General features: G+C 36.0%; 3 protein-coding genes across 9 annotated transcripts; 1 reads left to right on the top strand and 2 right to left on the bottom strand.

The window, feature by feature from the left end:
• Nucleotides 1-377: 377 nt before the first annotated feature.
• Nucleotides 378-7,046, bottom strand: LOC128014262 (haloacid dehalogenase-like hydrolase domain-containing 5). 2 transcript variants are annotated; one of them, XM_052597687.1, is made up of 9 exons: nucleotides 6,915-7,046; nucleotides 6,749-6,830; nucleotides 5,384-5,587; nucleotides 5,186-5,298; nucleotides 4,579-4,672; nucleotides 4,439-4,472; nucleotides 4,184-4,358; nucleotides 3,911-4,099; nucleotides 378-3,087 (listed from the first exon to the last, which is right to left on the bottom strand). In XM_052597687.1, the coding sequence occupies exons 1-9, from the start codon at nucleotides 6,944-6,946 to the stop codon at nucleotides 2,676-2,678; spliced, it is 1,335 nt and encodes a 444-aa protein (XP_052453647.1). In that variant the 5' UTR covers nucleotides 6,947-7,046; the 3' UTR covers nucleotides 378-2,675. The 2 variants fall into 2 exon arrangements, with proteins under 2 accessions (XP_052453647.1, XP_052453646.1); XM_052597686.1 differs by having other exon boundaries at nucleotides 6,749-7,026.
• Nucleotides 7,047-11,708, top strand: ccdc77 (coiled-coil domain containing 77). 3 transcript variants are annotated; one of them, XM_052597683.1, is made up of 12 exons: nucleotides 7,047-7,208; nucleotides 7,773-7,817; nucleotides 8,057-8,216; nucleotides 8,305-8,447; nucleotides 8,525-8,621; nucleotides 8,703-8,784; nucleotides 8,906-8,988; nucleotides 9,296-9,444; nucleotides 9,518-9,767; nucleotides 10,635-10,760; nucleotides 11,003-11,155; nucleotides 11,370-11,708. In XM_052597683.1, exons 2-12 carry the CDS (start codon nucleotides 7,789-7,791, stop codon nucleotides 11,514-11,516), a joined length of 1,419 nt encoding a protein of 472 aa, XP_052453643.1. In that variant the 5' UTR covers nucleotides 7,047-7,208; nucleotides 7,773-7,788; the 3' UTR covers nucleotides 11,517-11,708. The 3 variants fall into 3 exon arrangements, with proteins under 3 accessions (XP_052453643.1, XP_052453644.1, XP_052453645.1); XM_052597684.1 differs by lacking the exon at nucleotides 7,047-7,208 and adding an exon at nucleotides 7,210-7,303; XM_052597685.1 differs by lacking the exon at nucleotides 7,047-7,208 and adding an exon at nucleotides 7,370-7,518.
• Nucleotides 11,709-12,013: 305 nt separating this feature from the next.
• On the bottom strand, nucleotides 12,014-21,100 carry LOC128014263 (ankyrin repeat domain-containing protein 7-like). Of its 4 annotated transcripts, none has more exons than XM_052597688.1 (12): nucleotides 20,825-21,100; nucleotides 20,043-20,336; nucleotides 18,143-18,257; nucleotides 17,881-18,054; nucleotides 17,555-17,661; nucleotides 16,452-16,586; nucleotides 16,079-16,176; nucleotides 15,916-15,942; nucleotides 15,154-15,190; nucleotides 14,989-15,082; nucleotides 14,841-14,898; nucleotides 12,014-13,683 (listed from the first exon to the last, which is right to left on the bottom strand). In XM_052597688.1, exons 2-11 carry the CDS (start codon nucleotides 20,237-20,239, stop codon nucleotides 14,881-14,883), a joined length of 1,002 nt encoding a protein of 333 aa, XP_052453648.1. In that variant the 5' UTR covers nucleotides 20,240-20,336; nucleotides 20,825-21,100; the 3' UTR covers nucleotides 12,014-13,683; nucleotides 14,841-14,880. The 4 variants fall into 4 exon arrangements, with proteins under 4 accessions (XP_052453648.1, XP_052453650.1, XP_052453651.1 ...); XM_052597690.1 differs by having other exon boundaries at nucleotides 14,989-15,061; nucleotides 20,825-21,098; XM_052597691.1 differs by lacking the exon at nucleotides 15,916-15,942.
• Between the last annotated feature and the right edge of the window lie 218 nt (nucleotides 21,101-21,318).

Below are 21,318 nucleotides of genomic sequence, written 5' to 3' on the forward strand. Positions count from 1 at the left end.
TAAAATAGTCCGAATATAAACACCTATTATAGGTGCACCCTAGTGATTCAGGACAAGCTAAAAACACGGTTTGGAAAATGGATTCATGGTGTACTCGCTTATTATATACATTTTTCTACATATTGAACACAAACAAAGTTACGGACCGCAGCTCTGATTGGTTGTTTCTTACCGGGAGCGGATGAATTTCTGCAAATGGCAATAGGACACTGGGAGGAGCCAGAGGAGCTTGATTTTTTCACAGATTATCTGTCTCATATTCTACTGTCAGGACAGAATGACAGTTTTAACAAATATGTAAAAAATATATTTTTACAAAAGTTACCTACTGCAGCTTTAATATTGTGCATATGGTGTAAAAACAAATTAGACATCTCTGAAAATGTAGATGCATTTAATTAATTATTATAATGAACATGTATACAAGTACAATATTACAGATGACCTCTTGTGGGACATTTATTCTGCAGTCGGTTGTGTACAGTACAATTAAATGCATAAAACGTTACAAACAGTACGTCATAAATCCCTTCTTTGTTTTTTCGTAACACTTAATATATTTAAAGTACTAGATATGAATTGAGGATTTTGTGCGTTCAAATTTTAAACAAACCAAGAATAATCACGCGGCTTGTTGTTGCTCACTGACAGCGTTGTCCTACGAGTCAGTTCACGCACGATTGCGCTTTTTTTGTAAAAGTTGGAACTAATTTTAACTTGAATTACACCTGAAAATACAGTACGACATGATGCCCAAAACACCCGACTTGTGTACATAAGACAATTACAAAACAGCACTAACAAAACGCAAGTATACGAACTGTGTGAACGATGCTTAAGAGGTACTGTGTTAAACAGCAAACCAAAGTGTTCACATTTACACAAACTGAGGCGTATGTGAACTTTAATGGCAAATATATCAGAGAACAGACACACTTCCACCTATTGGAGGTAGTATGGCATCATGGATGAATGTGTTTCCTTGCTGCAAACGTTTAACCTTGTGTTTGTAAAAATATCTCTTTCAATGCTCTGTCAGAGCTCATTACAATTTACCCATAAGCCACTTGAGATCCCAAATAGTGCACTTGATTTCGGCTTGTATAGAATGTAAACGTCTTCCTGCGAAACTCATTCAAACGTGAAGTGCTACATTTCACAATAGTTTTTGAAGAAGAAGAAGAAGGGTCACTGCTTAGAAAAGATTGAGAACATGCTTTGGGACAAGGTGTGACACTATTAACCCACGGGGCAAAGCACATCAACACAACAAACACGAACCAGTTCAACAGCAGACTGCAGTAACAGTAAAGTGGATGAAAAACACTGTATCGAAAGCTTGGCATATTTTTTAAATAAAACTCTATTATGATAAAAACTGACTATGTAACTGCATAAAAATATCATTAATTAAAGCCTGTTTTGCTTTAGTGTAAAAAAACTTTTTTTTTTTTTTTTTTTTTTTTACAATTGCTGTTACTTGTGCAACTTAACATTGCATCTTTATTTCTTAAACTTTTTCTTAAGGTGTTCTGCAAATTTTTGTAGGGGAGATCCAGTCATTTTGTGTGAATATACCTGATAAGGATTTTCACATGAGGTCTAAAGAGCTCCTCGTACAGATTTTACAACCAGGTCACATAGATTTGCTGCACTGACCAACAGAAAGCTGTTTGGTTTATTACATTTCCAACAGCACAAGAATTTTTTTTTTATATTTATGTAAATATTTTCTACCAATATATTTTTGGCCATTTTGTCAATTTTTTAAAATATATTCTAAATTTACAAATTCAGTTAAAAAATATTCTTTGACCTCTATATATTTCAGTCTAAGAAAATGCATTCACATTTGTTGCATTTAAAACAAAATGTGATTTGTTATTTATAACACGTGCAAACATATAACACATTAGCAAGGGACAATTTAAAATGCTCCAAAAAATACAATATTGCAATATATAAAAAATATTTAACATTATTAAATCATTATAAACCTACCATTAGATCTCTTATATACAATTATATTTAGCTTAAATGTAGGCTACTGTAAGATTGGAAATGTATTTTCTTGCCCCTGAAATACATTTATAAATATATTTGGGTATATATTTATTTTAAGAATCTATTTAATTGAAAGTTTGCAACATATATGTAGCATGTATTTTAGCCACATATATATATATATATATATATATATATATATATATATTATATTTTCCCAGTGTGATATCACCTTAAGAAAAAGTGTAAGAAATAAGAAATGTTGTATTGTATGATATAAAGTCAGGTGAATTGGAAGATATGAAGCTGCCTTTGTTTTACTCCAAGCAGAAATGGGCCTCAGTCAATTGTATGCTTGTGCAGTTACGTATAAGTCTATTTTTAGCTGCGCTTTATAGATTGCTACACTTTTGACAAATTTAATTAACATATATGATATTTAAAATTAAAATCATTTCAGATGAACAGGAAAAATAAAATGGCTCGAAAATCGCCAAAAAGAGGACATGGACAGGAATTATAATTAGGATTGATTTCGTTTCGACAACTGCAAAACAATTAATTGCGGTCAATCGTTAAAAAATCACGTACATACTATACTACATGTATTAATTGTTTTGCAGCCCTATTCGTGACTCATGGCAGGTAGATGTGGAGTAATTAACGATGGTTTACTGCAGTGACCAACCCTCCTGCTGGAAGACCAACTCCACCCCGTCCCGAACGTCATGAACGATGAAGGAGGGCTGCGTCAGACTGGGGTCGAAGCGGAAGTCCCGGTGACCGTGGAAGATCCGCTGCTCTGTGACCGTCTGCTCGGGGTCCGAGGGCAGGTCCTGGTGATCGCGGTTGTAGACGCCCGTGCAGACCAGGATGGAGCTGCAGCCTTCGGGCAGACAGTGATCGAACGAGCCTCCCACCATCACCCGTCCTGAACCTTTGGCATCGTCGGACGCTTCACTCTGCAGGTCTCCGGTCACCTGACTGCTCAAGCCGCCCTGCGCCTGCGCACGGGTTCGATGCATCGCTTTGAGGTAGCGGTTGTACAGGTTTGCACCATAAATATCAGCCATCGGGTTGTCACTACGAGAGAGATACACACGCATCAGACATTTTTACCGGTTTAAAAGTTTCAATAATTAGATTTTTTATGTTTCTGAAAAAAAAAAAGTATTTTCTGTTCACCAAGGCTGCATTTATTTAATGAAAAATACAGTAAAACAGTAATATTGCATAAACAGTGATGTTTTTTGTTTGAATATATTGCTAAATGTAATTTATTCTTGTGATGCAAAGCTGAATTTTCAGCATCATTTTTCCAGTCTTCAATGTCACATGATCCTTAATCCTCTAATATACTGATTTGCTGCTCAAGAAATATGTTTTTTTATTATTTATATTGAGCACAGTTTTTGCTGCTTAGTATTTCTGTTGAAATGTCACACACTACCATTCAAAAGTTTGGGGTTAGCAGGAGTTTTTATTTTATTTTAATTTTTTTAGAAAGAAAATAATACTTCCTTTCAGCAAGGATGTGTTAAATTAATTAAAAGTGACAGTAAAGTCTTTTTTTTATTATGTAACAAAAGATTTCTATTTAAAAAGAATTCTGTTCTTTTTTAACTTTCTATTCAACAAAAATTCTAAAAAAAAATCATCATCTTAGACAGATTTCTGAAGGATCATGTGACACTGAAGACTGGAGTAATAATGCAGAAAATTCATTTATTTTACATTTTTATAATATTTCACAATATTATCATTTTCACCAAAGAAATGCAGCCTTGGTGAGCAGAAAATACTCTAAATATTCTAAACTTCTGACCAGTGGTGTATGCTATGGATTGAGCTCAAGGTCAGTTAAATTTGACCATTCAGTCTTCAAAACATCAAATCATTTACTCACCCAATGGCGTAAAGTCTCTCGACCGGTCGGGTCCAGCCCAGTTTCTCGGCCTGTTTTCTGATGAGCAGTTCAGCGTAGTTGTACGTCACAACACTGGGCTTCCCGATCAGAGCCTCGTACTTCAGCTCACAGCCTGTTATCTTCTTATAGATGCTCTCCAGACACACGAGGAACATGCCGTGTCCAAATCTAATGACAAACAAACATCATTCCTTTCTAGATTTAACCACCATTTAGCCATTGAATTGAAAAAAATATCTTCCTGACACTGACCGAGGGTTTTTGGCTTCGGCCATCCACAGTAGATCCATGTTGCAGGCCAGAACGGGGATATGTGGGTAATGCAATGATGTCACAGGGTTTCCTGGCCTCCCATTGGTCAAGAGCACATCAGTGATCAGTTGTAAGTTGGTCTCCCACCTGATAGGCTCGCCAAACAGGACGACAGCTGTAAAGTGACGGTAATCACAGATAAGAATGGACACAGATTTCCAGAACAAAGAGTGAAAGCAGTTGAGTGAAACTGACCATCTATTGGGGGCAAATCCATAGATGGGCGAACCTGGGGAAGTACATTATATGGTCAGTCCTAAATGGTTAAGATTAGGAATCTGTTCAAATAGTGGGCTAATACTGACACATATTCAAATATCATTTTTTCTACTCACCATGTCTTTAGGTCTGCGATTGTGATCCACTACATCCAGGAGAGGATTCGCTTCCCTTAACATGTCAATGGTCACAACGTTCTTGAAACCTACACTGGAGGTTATTAAAAACAAAAACAAACAGAAACTATACATATTATATTATAAAATATATGTCAAAAAAGTGTGTGTGTGTGTGTGTTATAATAAATTATTAACATTTATAACATTTATAAAATATATATATATATATATATATATATATATATATATATAAAATATTTATTTGTAATAATGTTTATTACAATAATTATATTTATAGCTATATATATATATATATATATATATATATATATATATATATATATATATATATATAAAATATTTATTTGTAATAATGTTTATTACAATAATTATATTTATAGCTATATATATATATGATACTATTAATTATAATTATAGTAATTATATAGAATTTAAATATAAAAATAATTATAGTAATAATTATTACAATATTTAAATAATAATAAATAACTATAATTAAAATATACATTTATTTTTTTAGAATTATAATTATTTATAACTATTATGTAATTATATTCCTCAAAATTAAGGTAAAGAAGCATACTTGTGTGCAACTTCCACGATGGGTCCCTGTCCGGACACCAGCACACACAGGTCATGGAACTGAGTGAAAACCCGCAGAGGACTGTGGGACAGCACCACCTGGTCTGGTGACACCTGTGTGGAGAAATGTAAACAAATCACATGTTATGTGTGGGAGGATGTGACTAATTGTGGTTTCACCTGTCGTCAGGTGTCTCACCTCAACGTCCAGAAGGTGAGACAGCTGCTCGGCCTTGGTCTCTCGCAGAGAGTTTCCCGCATTTGTCACAAACACCACAGGAACCCTGTACTTTCCATCGCCGTCCACCAGGTTCCTAAAACACTGTTTGGCTGCAGGGATGGGTGTCCGTCCACGTACCAGCACCCCGTCAATGTCAAACAGAAGCCCAAACAAGCTGCACTCCTGTTCACACACATCCTCATCCATATCAACTGCAAGTTTTAATTATTTCGTTAGCACTTATTGTGACCCTGGAGCACAAAACCAATCTTAAGTCGCTTGGGGAGGATTTATAGAATCATCATAGCTATCAATACACTGTATGGGACAAAAATTATAGATTTTTCTTTCATTCCAAAAATCATTAGGATATTAAGTAAAGATCATGTTCCATGAAGATATTCTGTAATCTGTAACCTTGGTTTTCCTAGAGGTTAAATGTCTTGATCAAGATCACAATGGTGATAGTTTGAGCAGGGATTTGAACCTATGACCTTCAAGTTACAGACCAATTTCAGGCCCAAACTAAACCATGATGCCACAACATCTTTAATGACAAGGAGCTTTATTCCTGCTTTAAAACTGATTTCAATATCCTGCAAAAGGAAAGCGAAACCTTAAGAAAGTCCACTCACATTCGCTGTACTATTTAGGGGGAAACATCCCACAAATCCAGGTGAAAGTTCATGTAGATCAATTGCAAAAGTTTCATTCTCTTGCCAAATTTCAAAGGCTGTGTGTCAAAACCATAGACTGCTTACCTGGCCATCGTTTCTGACTGTCAGATGCTTTTAGACACTTTTTGTGCATTATTGCCATATTTGAGAATCAGATGTGCATTTTTGTTGCTTTTCTTTTCATTAAAATGTAATTAAAAGTATATATGTGTAAAATTGTATATGCAATTTTATTTATATTATTAAAATATTACATATAATATATATATATATATATATATATATATATATATATATATATATATATATTTTAGATGTGTCTATTTATATAGTACTGTATTTTTGCATTTAAAAATGTCTATAAATATCCATATATATTCATATAACATTTAAGTATAGAATATTTGTTATTATATTATATAAATATCCATAGAAATGATTTTAATATCATATAATATAATTACACACAACTGTGTACATACACATGATTATAATATGTGCTTTTTTGGACAGAACATTCTTTCTAGATGGCTCAAAACAACACAAGCCTAAGGGCACATGACATTTCTCGTCTTGCTGTGGTTTGAGGTGTTTGTTGGCTCATTATTATTATTGAGGATTAAATTATGAACGATAATAATAATAATAATAATGAGCGTGTACTCACTGTGCTATAGCGGCGTCGCGTCTGCGCAGAAACAGCTGCATTAGTGACTTTCCTGCTCAGTTTCACGCCTCTCCACCCGATTCTAAACATATTCAAGCGGGGGAAAATCTCTGCCATGTTTTTCTTCGAAATAAACGAGGAAGCAAGACAGTGCTAAAACTTTGACCTGTGCACGACTCCTCCTGCGTGGCAAAGCATTAGCTCACATGCTATCAGCAGCTGTCAAACATGTTTTTCTAGATTTGAAGGCTACATAGGGGATCCGTGTCCACGTGCAGTGTGTGCGTGTGTGTCCGCAGGAAACAGTGGGTAGAACTCACGTCAGGCTGCGTCGCTGTTGCGCAGACTCTGCGTCGCAGGGTACGCAGTCAGAACGCGCTCGATTAAACACCGACACTTCCGGTTTGTAACTGGCGTGTTTTAAAAGCGAGCGTCGAACACACACACACGCCTGCAGAAGGTAACTATTCGTGATAAACACGAGGATATTATTATAAAAATGATTTAATTGTGTGAGCGTGTGTTAAGTATTGAAAATGCTGGCAGATGTAGCTGGTTAGTTAAATTATTAACTACCGTTATTTATGCTATTCTGGTTTTATTCGGCAACATTATCATTGCACATCCGACAGGGTGATGAACACATAAAGTGACTGAAGTTATAATCTAAGCAGTTGCAGTGATAATCAGCTAAGCAATAAACGCGTTGTTCGTTCAAATTTCCCACCGCGAAGCGTCACTGTTTCCATGACAACTGACTGAACACACCCGTATGTAAACAAAAGAGCTTCACTTTAGGCTGTTTTTATGAATATTAATATATTGCTGGTTGTCTTTAAAGTACCCTAATTTTAGATTAAAGTTTGATCGCCTACAGATTATTATATTAGAAAAAAATCACCTTAAAAATCGATATGTGAAACAATGTAATTTTAAATAATTAATTTGTATTATTATTGTACTTTTTTCACGTTTTTTTTTGATTGCATCACATTAAAGTCTTTTTATATATATATTAATTTAGGCCATACTCTGTGAGGATGGATTCTCCTACAAAACAACGTAAAAGGTAAATATATGTATATGATAAGATTAGGGATTATAACAAGGTTGGGGGTTCGATTCCCCGGGAACACATGATAAGTAAAAATTGATAGCCTGAATGTACTGTAAGTCACTTTGGATAAAAGCGTCTGCTAAATGCATAAATTAAATTATTAAACTTAATGATAATAACATGTTCTAATATATAAATTCTTATAACACTATCTGAAATCCCAAATGCCCCTCTTTCTCTGTTTGGGTCAGTGGTGAGTCTCCGCTGCCCTCGGTCTCTGAGCGTCTGGCGTATCTGCGGCCGTCCCGTGAGCTGCTGGAGTTCTACAGGCAGAAGGTGGCACAGTTTGATGGAGAGCATGAGGACCTGCTGCAGATGCTGGAGAAGTACAGGAGCACCGCGGAGGAGCAGGTGATCTCCTGTCTCCTGGATGATGCTCCTGCTCTGGTGTATCCTCTGTCCCTGGTTGTGTTATTGTTATGTGTGTGTGTTTGTGCAGCACAAGTTGCAGTGGGAGGTGCGTCAGCGAGAGGAGGAGATCGCAGAGCTCCAGAACGCTCTCAGTGATATGCAGGTGTATCTGTTCCAGGAGCGAGAGCAGGCGCTGCGACTGTACGCTGAGAACGACCGCCTCAAAATCAGGTCCGATGTCGTCTCATCACAGAGAGCTGAGCACAGACATGATATCTGACACTGAAGTGATTATTTTATCGTCACAGGGAGCTGGAGGACCGGAAAAAGATCCAACATCTTCTAGCGCTGGTGGGTCCAGATCCAGGCGAGATCACGTATTTCCATCACGAGCCGCCGCACAAGGTTCAAAACAACACACATCAACCTTATTATAGCCATTTGTGAAGTATTATGCTTGATTTTTTTTGTTTGTTTTGGTTGTAGGTCTCAGTCCCTCAGAAGAAGGTCCAGCTGAGGACACATGAGGAATCAAAGGTGCTGAAACCAAGGCCTGTATCTGTGAAAGGTCCGCCTTCAGCTTTATTATATTTCCTATATGGTTACTAATGACTAATTTGTAGTGGTTTTATGGTGCATTGATGCATTCATCATCGTTTGAGATGAGCATGTGGCGTTTCAAACTACAGGAAGCAAGAAAACGTCCAGAGAAGGAGAAGATGCCACAAGTTCAGAGCAGTACAAGAGAGACAACCAGACGTTACTGCTGCAGGTGTGTGTGTGTCTTATGCTCAACAAGGTTGCATTCATTCATTAACTGCTTGTTTCTATCCGTTTTCTTTTTATATATTATGTAATTAACAAAAGCAAAAAGGCGTCTAACATTAGCTTGCTCTGTTCTTTTTTTATTCTATCTGCTAAATGACTAAATGTAAATAAATAGATGAACATCATGTGGTGGTGGTATACATATAGCTTTATTTAATTTTTTCGTGCATTTAATAAGCACTAGCTTATCTTTTTTGTTTAGTTTTTTAATCGCTTGCTATGTGTTGAGCGGCTGCTGTTGTATGAGTCAGGTGGAGGCGCTGCAGGCACAGCTGGAGGAGCAGACGCGGCTGGCTAAAGAGCAGGTGGAGGCGCTGCAGGAGGACAGACGCATTCACCGGGAGGAGAGACAGGTACAGCATCAGCGCGACCAGGACACAATCACAGCCCTCACTGACAAGTAAGTCTATCCTTCCTCCTGTCTCGACAAACCCCGAGCAGCAGGCCTGAGCTGGACTCTGTCTCGTGTGCAGACTGCAGCGCACGCAGAACCTGCTGTATGAGAGCACCAGGGACTTCCTGCAGCTGAAGTTTGAGGGTCGAGCTCACGAGAAGAGCTGGATGCTGGAGAAGGACCGTCTGCTGCGAGAGCTGGACTCCTGTCAGGAGCGGCTGCGAGAGGAGCCCAGTTTCCCCGAGCAGCCTCCGCCTCTGTCTGCAGACGCCCCGCTCCTCTCACAGCCCCAACACGAGAGCAGCCACACGCACCGGGACGAGATCCGGGTCAGACAACTCCCATCTCCTGCTTCATTTAACTAACTTAGGTTTCTGGAATGGCACAAATGCTTAGAAAAAGTTGAAGGGAGAACTTTACAAAATTTTAATGCCAAAGACACCCAAATATGATGAGGTTATTATTAAATAATGAAGTCAGCTAGATATTTAAAACTCATTAATAATACTTAGTGAGAAAAGTAATGTGATGTTTTCAAAGGAAATAACTATTTGCCATTTACATTATATTGTTAACGTACTAAACATTGTTATATATATAGTGTGTATATATATAAATTCTTTAAGAATATAAAAATATTTATATATATATATATATATATATATATATATATATATATATATATATATATATTTTTTTATATATATATATTCTTAAAGAATTAAAAAATAAATCTAAATTGTATGTTATTTTAAATTATAATTTCTTTGCTATTAAAGTTTTTTTGTTAAGATTTCAAATTTTTTACTTTCATTTCAAAGTTTTAGTCATTTTGTTTTATTTTTATAAATGTTTTTTTACCTATTAATAAACTTTAAGGAAATGTTTTTATGCTTAACAGGAAAAAAAACATTATAAATATCTATTTTTTATTGTTTCATATATAATATTTATAAATTTTTATGAATGATGTTTATATATTTATATCATCTATTATATTAATATAATCTAACGGTATGCATATTAATTTTACAAGTAAATTACATAATTTTAAAATGTGTAATATTTTTGTGCAGGATAAGCATGCTTTAGTTGAAAACTCTTTTAGGGGCAGGAATCACATTATCCTTCATCTTTTGAAACAAGATTTAATCCAGGTCTTTTTTTTTCTTTTTCTTTTTTTTTTGTCCCAGCAGGCTTTGCGTGAGGAACTGAAACAGGCTCATAAACTGGCTGACATGTACCGAGAGCAGTGTGTGAACCTGGAGACGGACCTGTCCCAGATCAGAGAGGAGGGCGACGTGGGCCGAGACATCTTCAAAGTACACAAACAAACTCTTTCACCAGAAGATTGATTAGCCACCCTCATGTATGCTTGTACTGTTAACTTCTGTGGCTCACAAAATAGAGCAGCCTAAACATCATGCTAAAGCTCTCCTCTGTTTATAAAAAAAAAAAAAGTACTTTTTTCGAAGCACATGAGGTTGAGATGCTTTTGACATGAAAATCTTTTATTGAAATGTGGAGGTTGCTTTAGTGTCAAACTAAGCTTTGGTGTTTTTAGGAGCGCTCTGATAAGATGGCCAATCGTCTGCAGCTGATGACTAAACGTTATGAAGCTCTGGAGAAGAGACGTGCCATGGAGGTGGAGGGGTTCAAGACCGACATCAAACTCCTCCGGCAGAAAGTCAAAGACGTGGAGAAATATCTCTTTAAAGTCAGTCATTTCTCTTATATATTACTGCTATTTTAGAATAAATTTCTCCGACCTTAGCTTGAGGTTTTCAGATACACACAATCAGCTAAACTGTCTGATATCAGTATATATATATGAGACATTGGCAACTATTTGTTAGCCATTGATATTAGCATTAATTGATTAGCATTAACTGTTAATTAATTAACAGATTTTGATGGCTGTCTTTCACTAGCTGACACTCAACGTGGGCCCTGATCAAGACCTGGCGATTCTCCATGAGGTTCGGCAGACCAACAGCCGCACGGTAAAGGTCCAGAGTGAGCTGAAGAACCTGAGGGCCAAAATCTACAAACTGGAGAACGAGCTGAGATTCTGCTGAAGACCCGTGAGGAGGTTAGAGAAGATAAACGATAACCGCTCCACCTCACAACTGTGATCTTTAGTCCAGTATCCATCCTCTGAGACACATCACTGACCGAAAGATTCAGAAGAAAGCTGGACATCATAGAGCTCAGTGTTTATTTGTGCTGTTGCATTTTGTATATTAGATAAATAAAGGCTGCTTTTTGTATTCATTATGAAACTGGTCTGAGACCATCACAAACACAACAGTAGGGCCCATGTTCATTTTATAGCTTTTAAACATCTGAATCCTCTTGAGACAAAAACAATACTGAAAGAGACTGATTTCAATTGAGAAAAACTAAAACATACAGATGAATCTGATAAAAATGATTAAAAACACGCAACTGTCTTATTTCACCACAACAAAACACACACACAATATATATATATTTAAAACGTGTTTGCATAGTAGCGTCTGTTCTACTGAATTCAATTTGTATTTTAATTAATAAAAAATGCCAGCAACGAGAATTTGGTTATAAAAACAGTTGTTTTATTGACATTTAACAAATTAAGCGTAAGCATTTTTTGTACAATTTATAATAAAGCAAATTTAATGTTATTTATATATTTGTTTCTATATATATTTTTATAAACAAGTATGCGTGTATATATATATATATATATATATATATACACACACACACACACACTTTAATTACAGTAATGTGAATTTGGGGGGCGAAATGTGCTCAACAGTTAAGAACATATCATGCAAAAAATGTTAAATATAATTTAAGCAACATCTAAAATATGACGTGGTGAGATCCAATCATACACACAAAAATACTGATCCTGAGCACAGCGAAGCGGTGACACTGTCACATACTCTTATCTAGTTTTGTCTCATTCAAGTATCGCATTAATTTTAAAAAAATTACATCTCCAAATGAGTGTTTGGTTATTTGAAATTAAAATAAGTTGTGTATATATTGCACGATAACAGAATGTACCATTGTCATTACTTGGCAATAATATTAACGGTGCAAATGTCACACTTTTTTTTAATATGCCTCAAGCTCAAAAACAGTCAAAATATATATACATAATCAACTAAAATCCCACATATGATAGAAACAAAAGACAACACTGAAAGCTGCAGTTCACGTGTACCTTCAAACCTCAGTGACGCTCGTATGGCTTAGACAACAACAGAAGGACATAAACACACAGTTCCCTTGCTCCTGAGGCACAAAAGAGCATTGTCACACTCGATTAAAGATCACAAACTGATTGTAGTGTTGAAACTTTGGCCCTTTTGGTGGACTGGACTAATAACACAAGTCCAGACAGGCGGCATCACTTCAGTCTCTACACAGTTTTTTTCACTCATTTTGACCAAAAAAAATAAAATAAATAAAATGGCGACGTTGGTTCCTGACCAGCAGGAATCAGTCTGGTGCCCAGGATTTTATAAGTAAGAATATATTATTCTTCGTTAAATGAGCCCTAACTCTAAAGAAAATGTTCAGATAGACTTAGAATAGTTCATCCAAAATGAAAATTTAATTTTCAAATTAAAATATACTCCATTTAAATAATGAAAGATGTATTTAGCATTCCATCACTTGCTCACTAATGGATCCTCTGTAGTGAATGGGTGCCGTCAGAACGAGCGTCCCAACAGCTGATAAAAACATATAATCCAGAAGACGTTAACTGATGAACTGGAGTGGTGTGGGTTACTGTGATGTTTTTATCAGCTGTTTGGACTCTCATTCTCACGGCACCCATTCACTGTAGAGGATCCATTGGTGAGCAAGTAATGCTACATTTCTCCAAATATGTTCCCATGAAGAAATAAACTCATTTTTAGTTGGCCAGCAATTTTTTTTATTTTTGGATGAACTATTTCTTCAGTGTCCATAAGAAGGCACCATAACTGCTTTAGCTTTAGTAAACACTCTAGTTTTCTCAATCTGTAGGTTTTTTGGGTGGCTGAGTGTGTCTGTGGGTCAGTGATGAGGTGCTGGAGTTGATTGTGTTTACAGTGTGTGGACTGACCGTGGGTCAGATCATGTAGTTCTTCTTCAGCACCTCCAGGTACTGCTGAGTTGCTCTGCTCACGGGGTCCGGCGACTCCAGACTCACGTTCACTTCCTGAGACATGCGGGCAGTTCCTCCTTCCAGCTCTCCTGTCCCTGAGAGAATGACATGAGAAAGTCACTTTTGAGGCCATTCACATTAATACAGAATTCATTTTCACTTCGACTTGAGTGGAGATCCAAGCAGTCATAATGTAATTCTAACTTAAAGGGATAGTTCACCCAAAAATCTAAATTATGTCATTAATTACTCCGGGATATTGGTTAGTTTGAACTCAGAGGGAGTGTCAGCCACATTAAAAAAGTGAACAGCTTAAGTCATTTGTGGATTAATACTTATTGGAGACACGAACCGTTTAAAACGATTCAGTTCGATTTGGTGAACTGAATGATTCGTTCATGAACCGGAAATCCAGCTGCTTTGATTTGAACTCTCTCTCACACAGACACGGAAGAGAAGACAATGCTGAATAAAGTCATAGTTTTTGCTATTTTTGGACCAAAATGTATTTTCGATTCTTCAAAAAATTCTAACGGACCCTCTGATGTCACATGGACTACTTTGATGATGTTTTTCTTACCTTTCTGGACATGGACAGTATACCATACACACAGCTTCAATGGAGGGACTGAGAGCTCTCGGACTAAATCGAAAATATCTTAAACTGTGTTCCGAAGATAAAAGGAGGCCTTACATGTTTGGAACAGCATAAGGGTGAGTTATTAATGACATCATTTTCATTTTTGGGCGAACTAACCCTTTAAGGGTGCTGCTGAAGGGAGTGGAGCTCATCTGAGGTGGGTGGGGCAAAGAGGCAGATGGGGTTGCTACAGGGGGTTGTGGGAGGGAGGTGCTGCTGGAGGGGATTGGTCTAGAAAGTGGTGGGCGGATTGCACCCTTATCCTCACTGTCCAGTTCAGACTCTGATCCGCTCCAGGATTTGTCTGCATTCTGATCTGCTTTGACTACAGACAGCATATCACAATGCTCAATGGACCCTTTTAAATTTTGTAAATTGTTGATTTAAAATGTTAATGTAACAGGCTTATTCAAACATTTTAAACACTTCAGTCTTTCCCCATACAAGTGGACAATAGCAGTTTTTTTTTTGCTTATTATCCTTTTCAAGATGGCCACTTAATGGGACTTTGTTGCCTTAAAAGGACTTTGATACAGGGTAGGGATTTCAAATTAAAACAACACAACCACAAATCTTACAGACATCTCAAAAACATTTAAATGTAAAACTTACCTCCTACATTTTCTGTTTTTGAGGTGCTTATGAGTTTCTTCTAGTTTACCTTCTGTTTCTGTAAAAAAAAAAAGCGTTATATGACCGTAATAATTTGTATGATTTGTAATCAATTACACATGTGCAATTCAGAACTGCTTAAAAATACCTTTTGGCTCAAATCTAACTCGTAGTCATCATCTGATGAAGGCCAGGAATCAGCGTCACCACTTTTTGATACCCTGCAAATGAACAATTTCATGCTAGATAAAATGATAATTTGTAGCTGCTGTTATCACCCATTTCTTTTTTGATCATATCAGTGCCATCTCACCTGCTAATGGAGTCTGTGTGAGTATTTTCTTCTGTATCTGAGGAGAGTAATATAAAGGATTATCTGCGCTTAAGACAAGCATGAAAAAAAAAAAATCCATTGCGAATACAAACATTTTCTTGCCACATAGTTAAAGCTGCAGTTCATAACTTTTTGTGTTCAACATGTACATAGAAATAAACACTTAGAAGTAGCTCCGGCAACAATGTTGTCTGCAAGACACACGCAGTTCTGTTTATAAACTGCTAGAATTCCAAAAGATATTTAATTCTTGGTGTGATTAGGTCTTTAATCTACCATGTAAGCATACGACACACAAAAAAGAACAGCTCCTATGACAAGACACACCATGATTTACCAATTTAAGCTACACCAAATTATCTCACACTAATCTTAATATTGTGTCTTAAAGGAATAGGTCACCCAAAAATACAAAATTTGCTTAAAGTTTACTCCCCCTCAGGCCATCCATGATGTTGATGAGTTTGTTTCCTCATCAGAACAGATTTAGAAAAATGTGGTGTTTTTATCAGCTTATCTCTCTTTTATCTCTCATTCTGACGGCACCCATGCACTGCAGAGGATTCATTGCTGAGCAAGTGATGTAATCTTAAATTTCTCCAGATCTGTTCTGATAAAGAACAAACTCGTCTAGGCCTACATCTTGGATGGCCTGAGAATGAGTACATTTTCAGCAAATTCTTATTTTTGAGAATAATGTGTCTGATCTACAGAACATTGGTTGGCACACATTGGCAATACCTTTCCCTGCTCCTGCGAAGCTGCTTCCTGATAAGTGTGGAATAACAGTGGGGGAACAGAACCGTATCAAAACACTGCAGCAATACTTGACTCACAAATACAAATAACACTGAAAATCAAAATCCTTCAAATGTGCAAATTAAGTTAAACACAATTAGACTACCGAGAACAGACGTCTGTTTCTTTTTGCTGCCAGTGAAATAGGAAGATGACTGTAGGGATCTTCTCTTCGTCCCATGCTCAATGATCAGATGTGAACATCTGGAACAGAACAATTCTTGATTTGAGCTCCTACAATCAAACGCTTTCTGTTTTCACCGCACACAAAACATCTGAAGTTCCTTTCCATTAATGAAACATTGCCAATGTGAACATGTCGTTATCAGCATTTAAAATGTTCCTAACTTTCAATGCTTTAAAACCGGTAGCAACACAAATTGCCAACATTCATTGTGAAACCAAAATACTCAGTAAGGACTATTTAAAATCAAATGGTGAGTTTGAAATATAAGCAGGCAAAAGAAGAAAGTCCTTACGCGTGGTGTCCATTCATGACATCATAATCATCAGAAGACCATCCCTTATCATCTTTCACTGTGATGTCAGCATCGTACTGCAGAAGCAAACGCACCATACTGATCTGTCCCTTGCACGCAGCGATCAACGCAGACCTAACAATCACAGACAGAATGTGAATTCATGTTGTTATCATTAACAAAAAAGATACTAGAAGACATTTATGTTAACTGAAATACTTTTATTCTTAAAATATTCATTTTTTTACTTCAGTTAGTTGCGAAGACAAAATGTTTCACTTTCATTTTGTACTTAAATTACTTAGTGAAATAAAACTGAAATTTTAAAAAAGCCAACATAATAAATGTTCTATAAAAATAAAGCAAACAAAAACAATATAATAACAATATAATAACTAACAAAAAATTACTAAAAAATTAACCTGAAATAAAAATATATAAAAAAACATAATACAAACATATATAACAACAATACCACATTGACAACAAAATAAACTAATAAAATAACTAACATGCACAATAAATAAAAAAAAAAAAAAACTAAATTAAATCTAATTCAAAATGTTAATGAAAATAATACGGTTGCACTTTATTTTACAGTACGTGTACTAACATGATCTTACAGTGTATTTATCTAAGAAAGTTCTGGTAATACAAGGTAACTACATAGGGTAGGGTTAGGTTTAGTGGTAGGTTCAGGGTTAGTACCTAGTTATTACATAGTTATTGTAATTACTATAATAAGTACATAGTATGTACATGGGGAACAGGACTGCAAAATAAAGTGCTACCAATAATACTTATGTGAATCACCTCTTAATTTATTTAATATAATTATTAAATAATATAATTATTGTTTCTTTATCCATTTGTTTATCAGTCCTATTATTCCTGTTTATTTATTAAGTTTGTTCAGTTTAAATAAAATTAATAGAGCACAGTTTCATAATATTTCTCCATTATATCTTCCTAAATGCACACTAGAACAATTCCTTACAATACCAAGATGACTACAGCACTTTCACTTTTGGATGAACTAATCCATTAAATTAAGTTAAATTAAAATTAAATTTAACTAATCCATTAAAGAGCGTCATTCTAACCGTGGCTCCTGGTTCTTGACATTAACATCCGCTCCCTCTTTCAGTAAAAGCTCAGTCATGTCTGTATGGTTTTCCATTACAGCCAGCATCAGTGGAGTGTTGCCATCCTATCAATCAAACCACAACAAAACAAGATTGGACTGCATTAACTATCTTACATTTCAATGTGCAAGAAGATCGCTTTTGTATCTATAAGTGCATCTGGCTCAACCAATGGTATGAGTAAGCTTTTTAGTGTATATTATGCAGTACGCACTAAGTAGAAAGTTAGTACCGTAGTAGTGTTTAATAATGTGAAAATCTGAAGTGGGCCAGAATAGTTTCACCTTGTTCGGTGCGTTGATGTTGGCGGAGTGTTCCAGGAGCTGCAGCACCACAGAAAGGGAGGGGATTCGGGTGGCCAGGTGCAGTGCTGTGTTTCCACTGATGTCCACCAGGCTGGGGTCAGCCTCATGTTCCAAGAGCAAAGAGATGGAGCGGTCTTGTTCACACTGAACCGCCTACCAGACATGAATAACAAAAAAAAAAGACATACCAGTCAGCAACTATTTCTATGTATATGATTTCACAAGAACAAAATGAATGTACCTTCATTAAGGCGGAGCGGTTCTGATTGTCGCATAAGTTCAGCTTCTCTTTGTTCTCCACTAAGAAGTGAACCACATCTGTGTGTTCGCATGCACAAGCGATGTGCAGTGCAGTCCTGCGGGTCCAACCACAGAGGATGAATAGAGCATTACTGAACATACAAATTATTGGAAGCAAATACTTTTTTTGTTGTTGTTGTTTGTTTTTTAAATAAACCAATACATTTATTCAGCAAGGAAAAGAAAATACATTTATAGTGTTACAAAATATTTCTATTTCAAATAAATGCTGTTATTTTGAACTACCTATTCATCAAAGAATCCTGAAAAAAAGTATCAAGAGCAACTGTTACATTGATGATAATAATAAGAAATGATTTTAAGCAGCAAATCAGTATATTCGAATGATTTCTGAAGGATCATGTGACTCTGAAGACTGGAGTAATGATGCTGAAAATTGACATTTGATGACAGTAACAAATTAGATTTAAAAATAAATACAAATAGAATACAGATATTTTAAATTGTAAAAACATTTCATAATATAACTGTTTTTGGTTGATGAGCAGAATAGATTTCTTTAAAACACATTAAAAAATATTACAGACCCCAAACTTTTGAAAAGTAGTGTATGAATGTTTCTTCTGAAAGAAAACGGTGTAATAAGTCTTAGGAATTAAAGTGAAAGTGACATTCAGCCAAGTATGATGACCCATACTCAGAATTTGTGCTCTGCATTTAACCCATCCGAAATGCACACACACAGAGCAGTGAACACACACACACACACTGTGAGCACACACCCGGAGCAGTGGGCAGCCATTTATGCTGCGGCGCCCGAGGAGCAGTTGGGGGTTCGATGCCTTGCTCAAGGGCACCTAAGTCGTGGTATTGAAGGTGCAGAGAGAACTGTACATGCACTCCCCCCACCCACAATTCCTGCCAGCCCGAGACTCGAACTCACAACCTTTCGATTGGGAGTCCGACTCTTTAACCATTAGGCCACGACTTCCCAAGCTGCTAGGACTACGAATATGAGTATGCATCAACAAATGCTACCATTAAATGATTCTTCATGCATCATAATGTGAACGAGAAATCAAAATAGACCCTATTTACTCTTTTAATAAACATTTTTAATGTCATAAAGGTTATTCCAAAGAAACATGCTGTTAACCAATAACCAAACACCTATTTAGACATAGATTTAGCAAAATGGTGTTAGGTCAAGCTGCACTCAAGTATAAAAACAACCTTTTTTTTTTTTTTTTTTTTTTTTTTACAATCCCATCAATTATCTAATTTTCATGTTAAACATGGAAACAGTTACTTTATAGATGTAATAATTCCGACTTGTTGAACATTTTGATTTTTATAAAGAAAACATATTTTAATGAAAAATAACTTTTACTTAAAATGGCTAAAGAAATTGACTATTTTTTTTGTAGGGAAGCCAGAGAAAATATTAACAAGGCACTTAAAAATCTAAAACAAATTCAGATTAAATGCAGATTTTATATGCACATTAGACATAGATATTTTTTTAATGAACGTTAAGTTACATTTCATGAAAAATACCAATATGTCTAACAAATATAAAAAAGTATTTGCTTAAAAAATTAATATGGGTCATTCTTTTCTAGTTGGGAAATGAAAATGTTAGCAGGGGAAGGTAAAAAAAAGAAAAAGAAAAGTAATACAACTACTGGCCAAATCACTATTGCTGAGCCCTGAAGTAGATGTCTGCCTTACACACACTTTCTATAAGATTAAAATCTAACAGAGTTCAAGTGGCAAGTTCAATCTTCCATGTGAAAATCTCTGTCAGTCGTAAGATTTCGTATTTTCATTTTGCTTTGTCCACTACAAAAACAAAACAGTTTCAGTTCATCAACCATTACCTGTTTTCCTTATCCAACTGGTTTAAATCATTCTTTTTGGCCAGCTGTCTGAGTTTGACCACATCTCCGCTGAGTGCAGCATTATGGACCTTCCCGAGGTCTTTCTCCTTCACATCGTAGCTGGCCGACAGCACGCTCCCCGTCTCGGAGGGGCTTGGGGAGCCCTTCTTCTTCTTGAGGTTGAATATCTTCTTCATGGTCTGTGACGGCACATCTCCATCAGCAGACTGTCATTTACCTGAGCTTCAGGTTCTGATCACCTTGCGTGTCTCGTCCATCCTTTAAAAATAAATCCTGCAAAGAGGATTAGAGTTATTTGATAATGACAGAGGCACAGGTCAAACTGTCCAGTGCACGTTTAGTTTGTGAAACTTCTGTTTGATCATGATTTATTCAAACAGAGTCACAGACTGAACAAAGTGTACTATAAACCCCATATAAAAAGATACTGTGGGCAAAAACCATGCTATGGTTGCAGTATTAGATGGTAATATCATGGTATTTTATTCATATAGCATGTTGTTTACAAGGTGCGCCAAGATACTGTTAAAAACACCATGGTATTTTTTTAAAACCATGGTAAATCATTGGTTTCATGTTGAATAAGCTATAAAATATAGAACAATATATTGTATTATAATGAAATGCGTCAAACAAAGCACATATAAACAGTTTGATTAAAGAAAAATGTGATATATTTATATTGTTTACAAAGAAAATCTTATAATCTCAGAGTGACCAGATTAACAATTATAGTCAACGTGGCGAGTTTATAAACTCACCTACATTGTCGTTTCAGTATGGGTCGTCTATTTTTGGATTTCAAACGAAAAATAAAACACGAAAGGATTACAAATGATGCTCGTTATCGAGTAAGACACATAGAGAAGCCGTGTTTACAACGCTAGCAAGCTAGCTGCATCTGTTACCATGGTAACAGTGTGAAGCTCCAATTTAATCCTAACAATTATTTTTTTGTACTACATACAAAACGGTTGAGAAATTTCAACAACTATTCTATATACATTTTAAATGTGTCGTCATTTAGTTTTATGTTTAATAAAATTAACGACACTGATATCAAAGCGCGGAACTCGTTACGTTTTGCTCTGTTTTCACACGGAATGTCAAACACGCCGACGTCACGATGGAGGCGGGGACTTCACCGCTCTCTTCCTGCATTGGACGGTTTGAATCAATGACAGGCATGCGTATCATCCAATGAGAGCACAGCTCGAATTCCTCTTGATTGTGATTGGATAAATTTGCATTGACA

Source organism: Carassius gibelio, chromosome B25, assembly GCF_023724105.1.
Source record: "Carassius gibelio isolate Cgi1373 ecotype wild population from Czech Republic chromosome B25, carGib1.2-hapl.c, whole genome shotgun sequence".
Taxonomy (NCBI): domain Eukaryota; kingdom Metazoa; phylum Chordata; class Actinopteri; order Cypriniformes; family Cyprinidae; genus Carassius; species Carassius gibelio.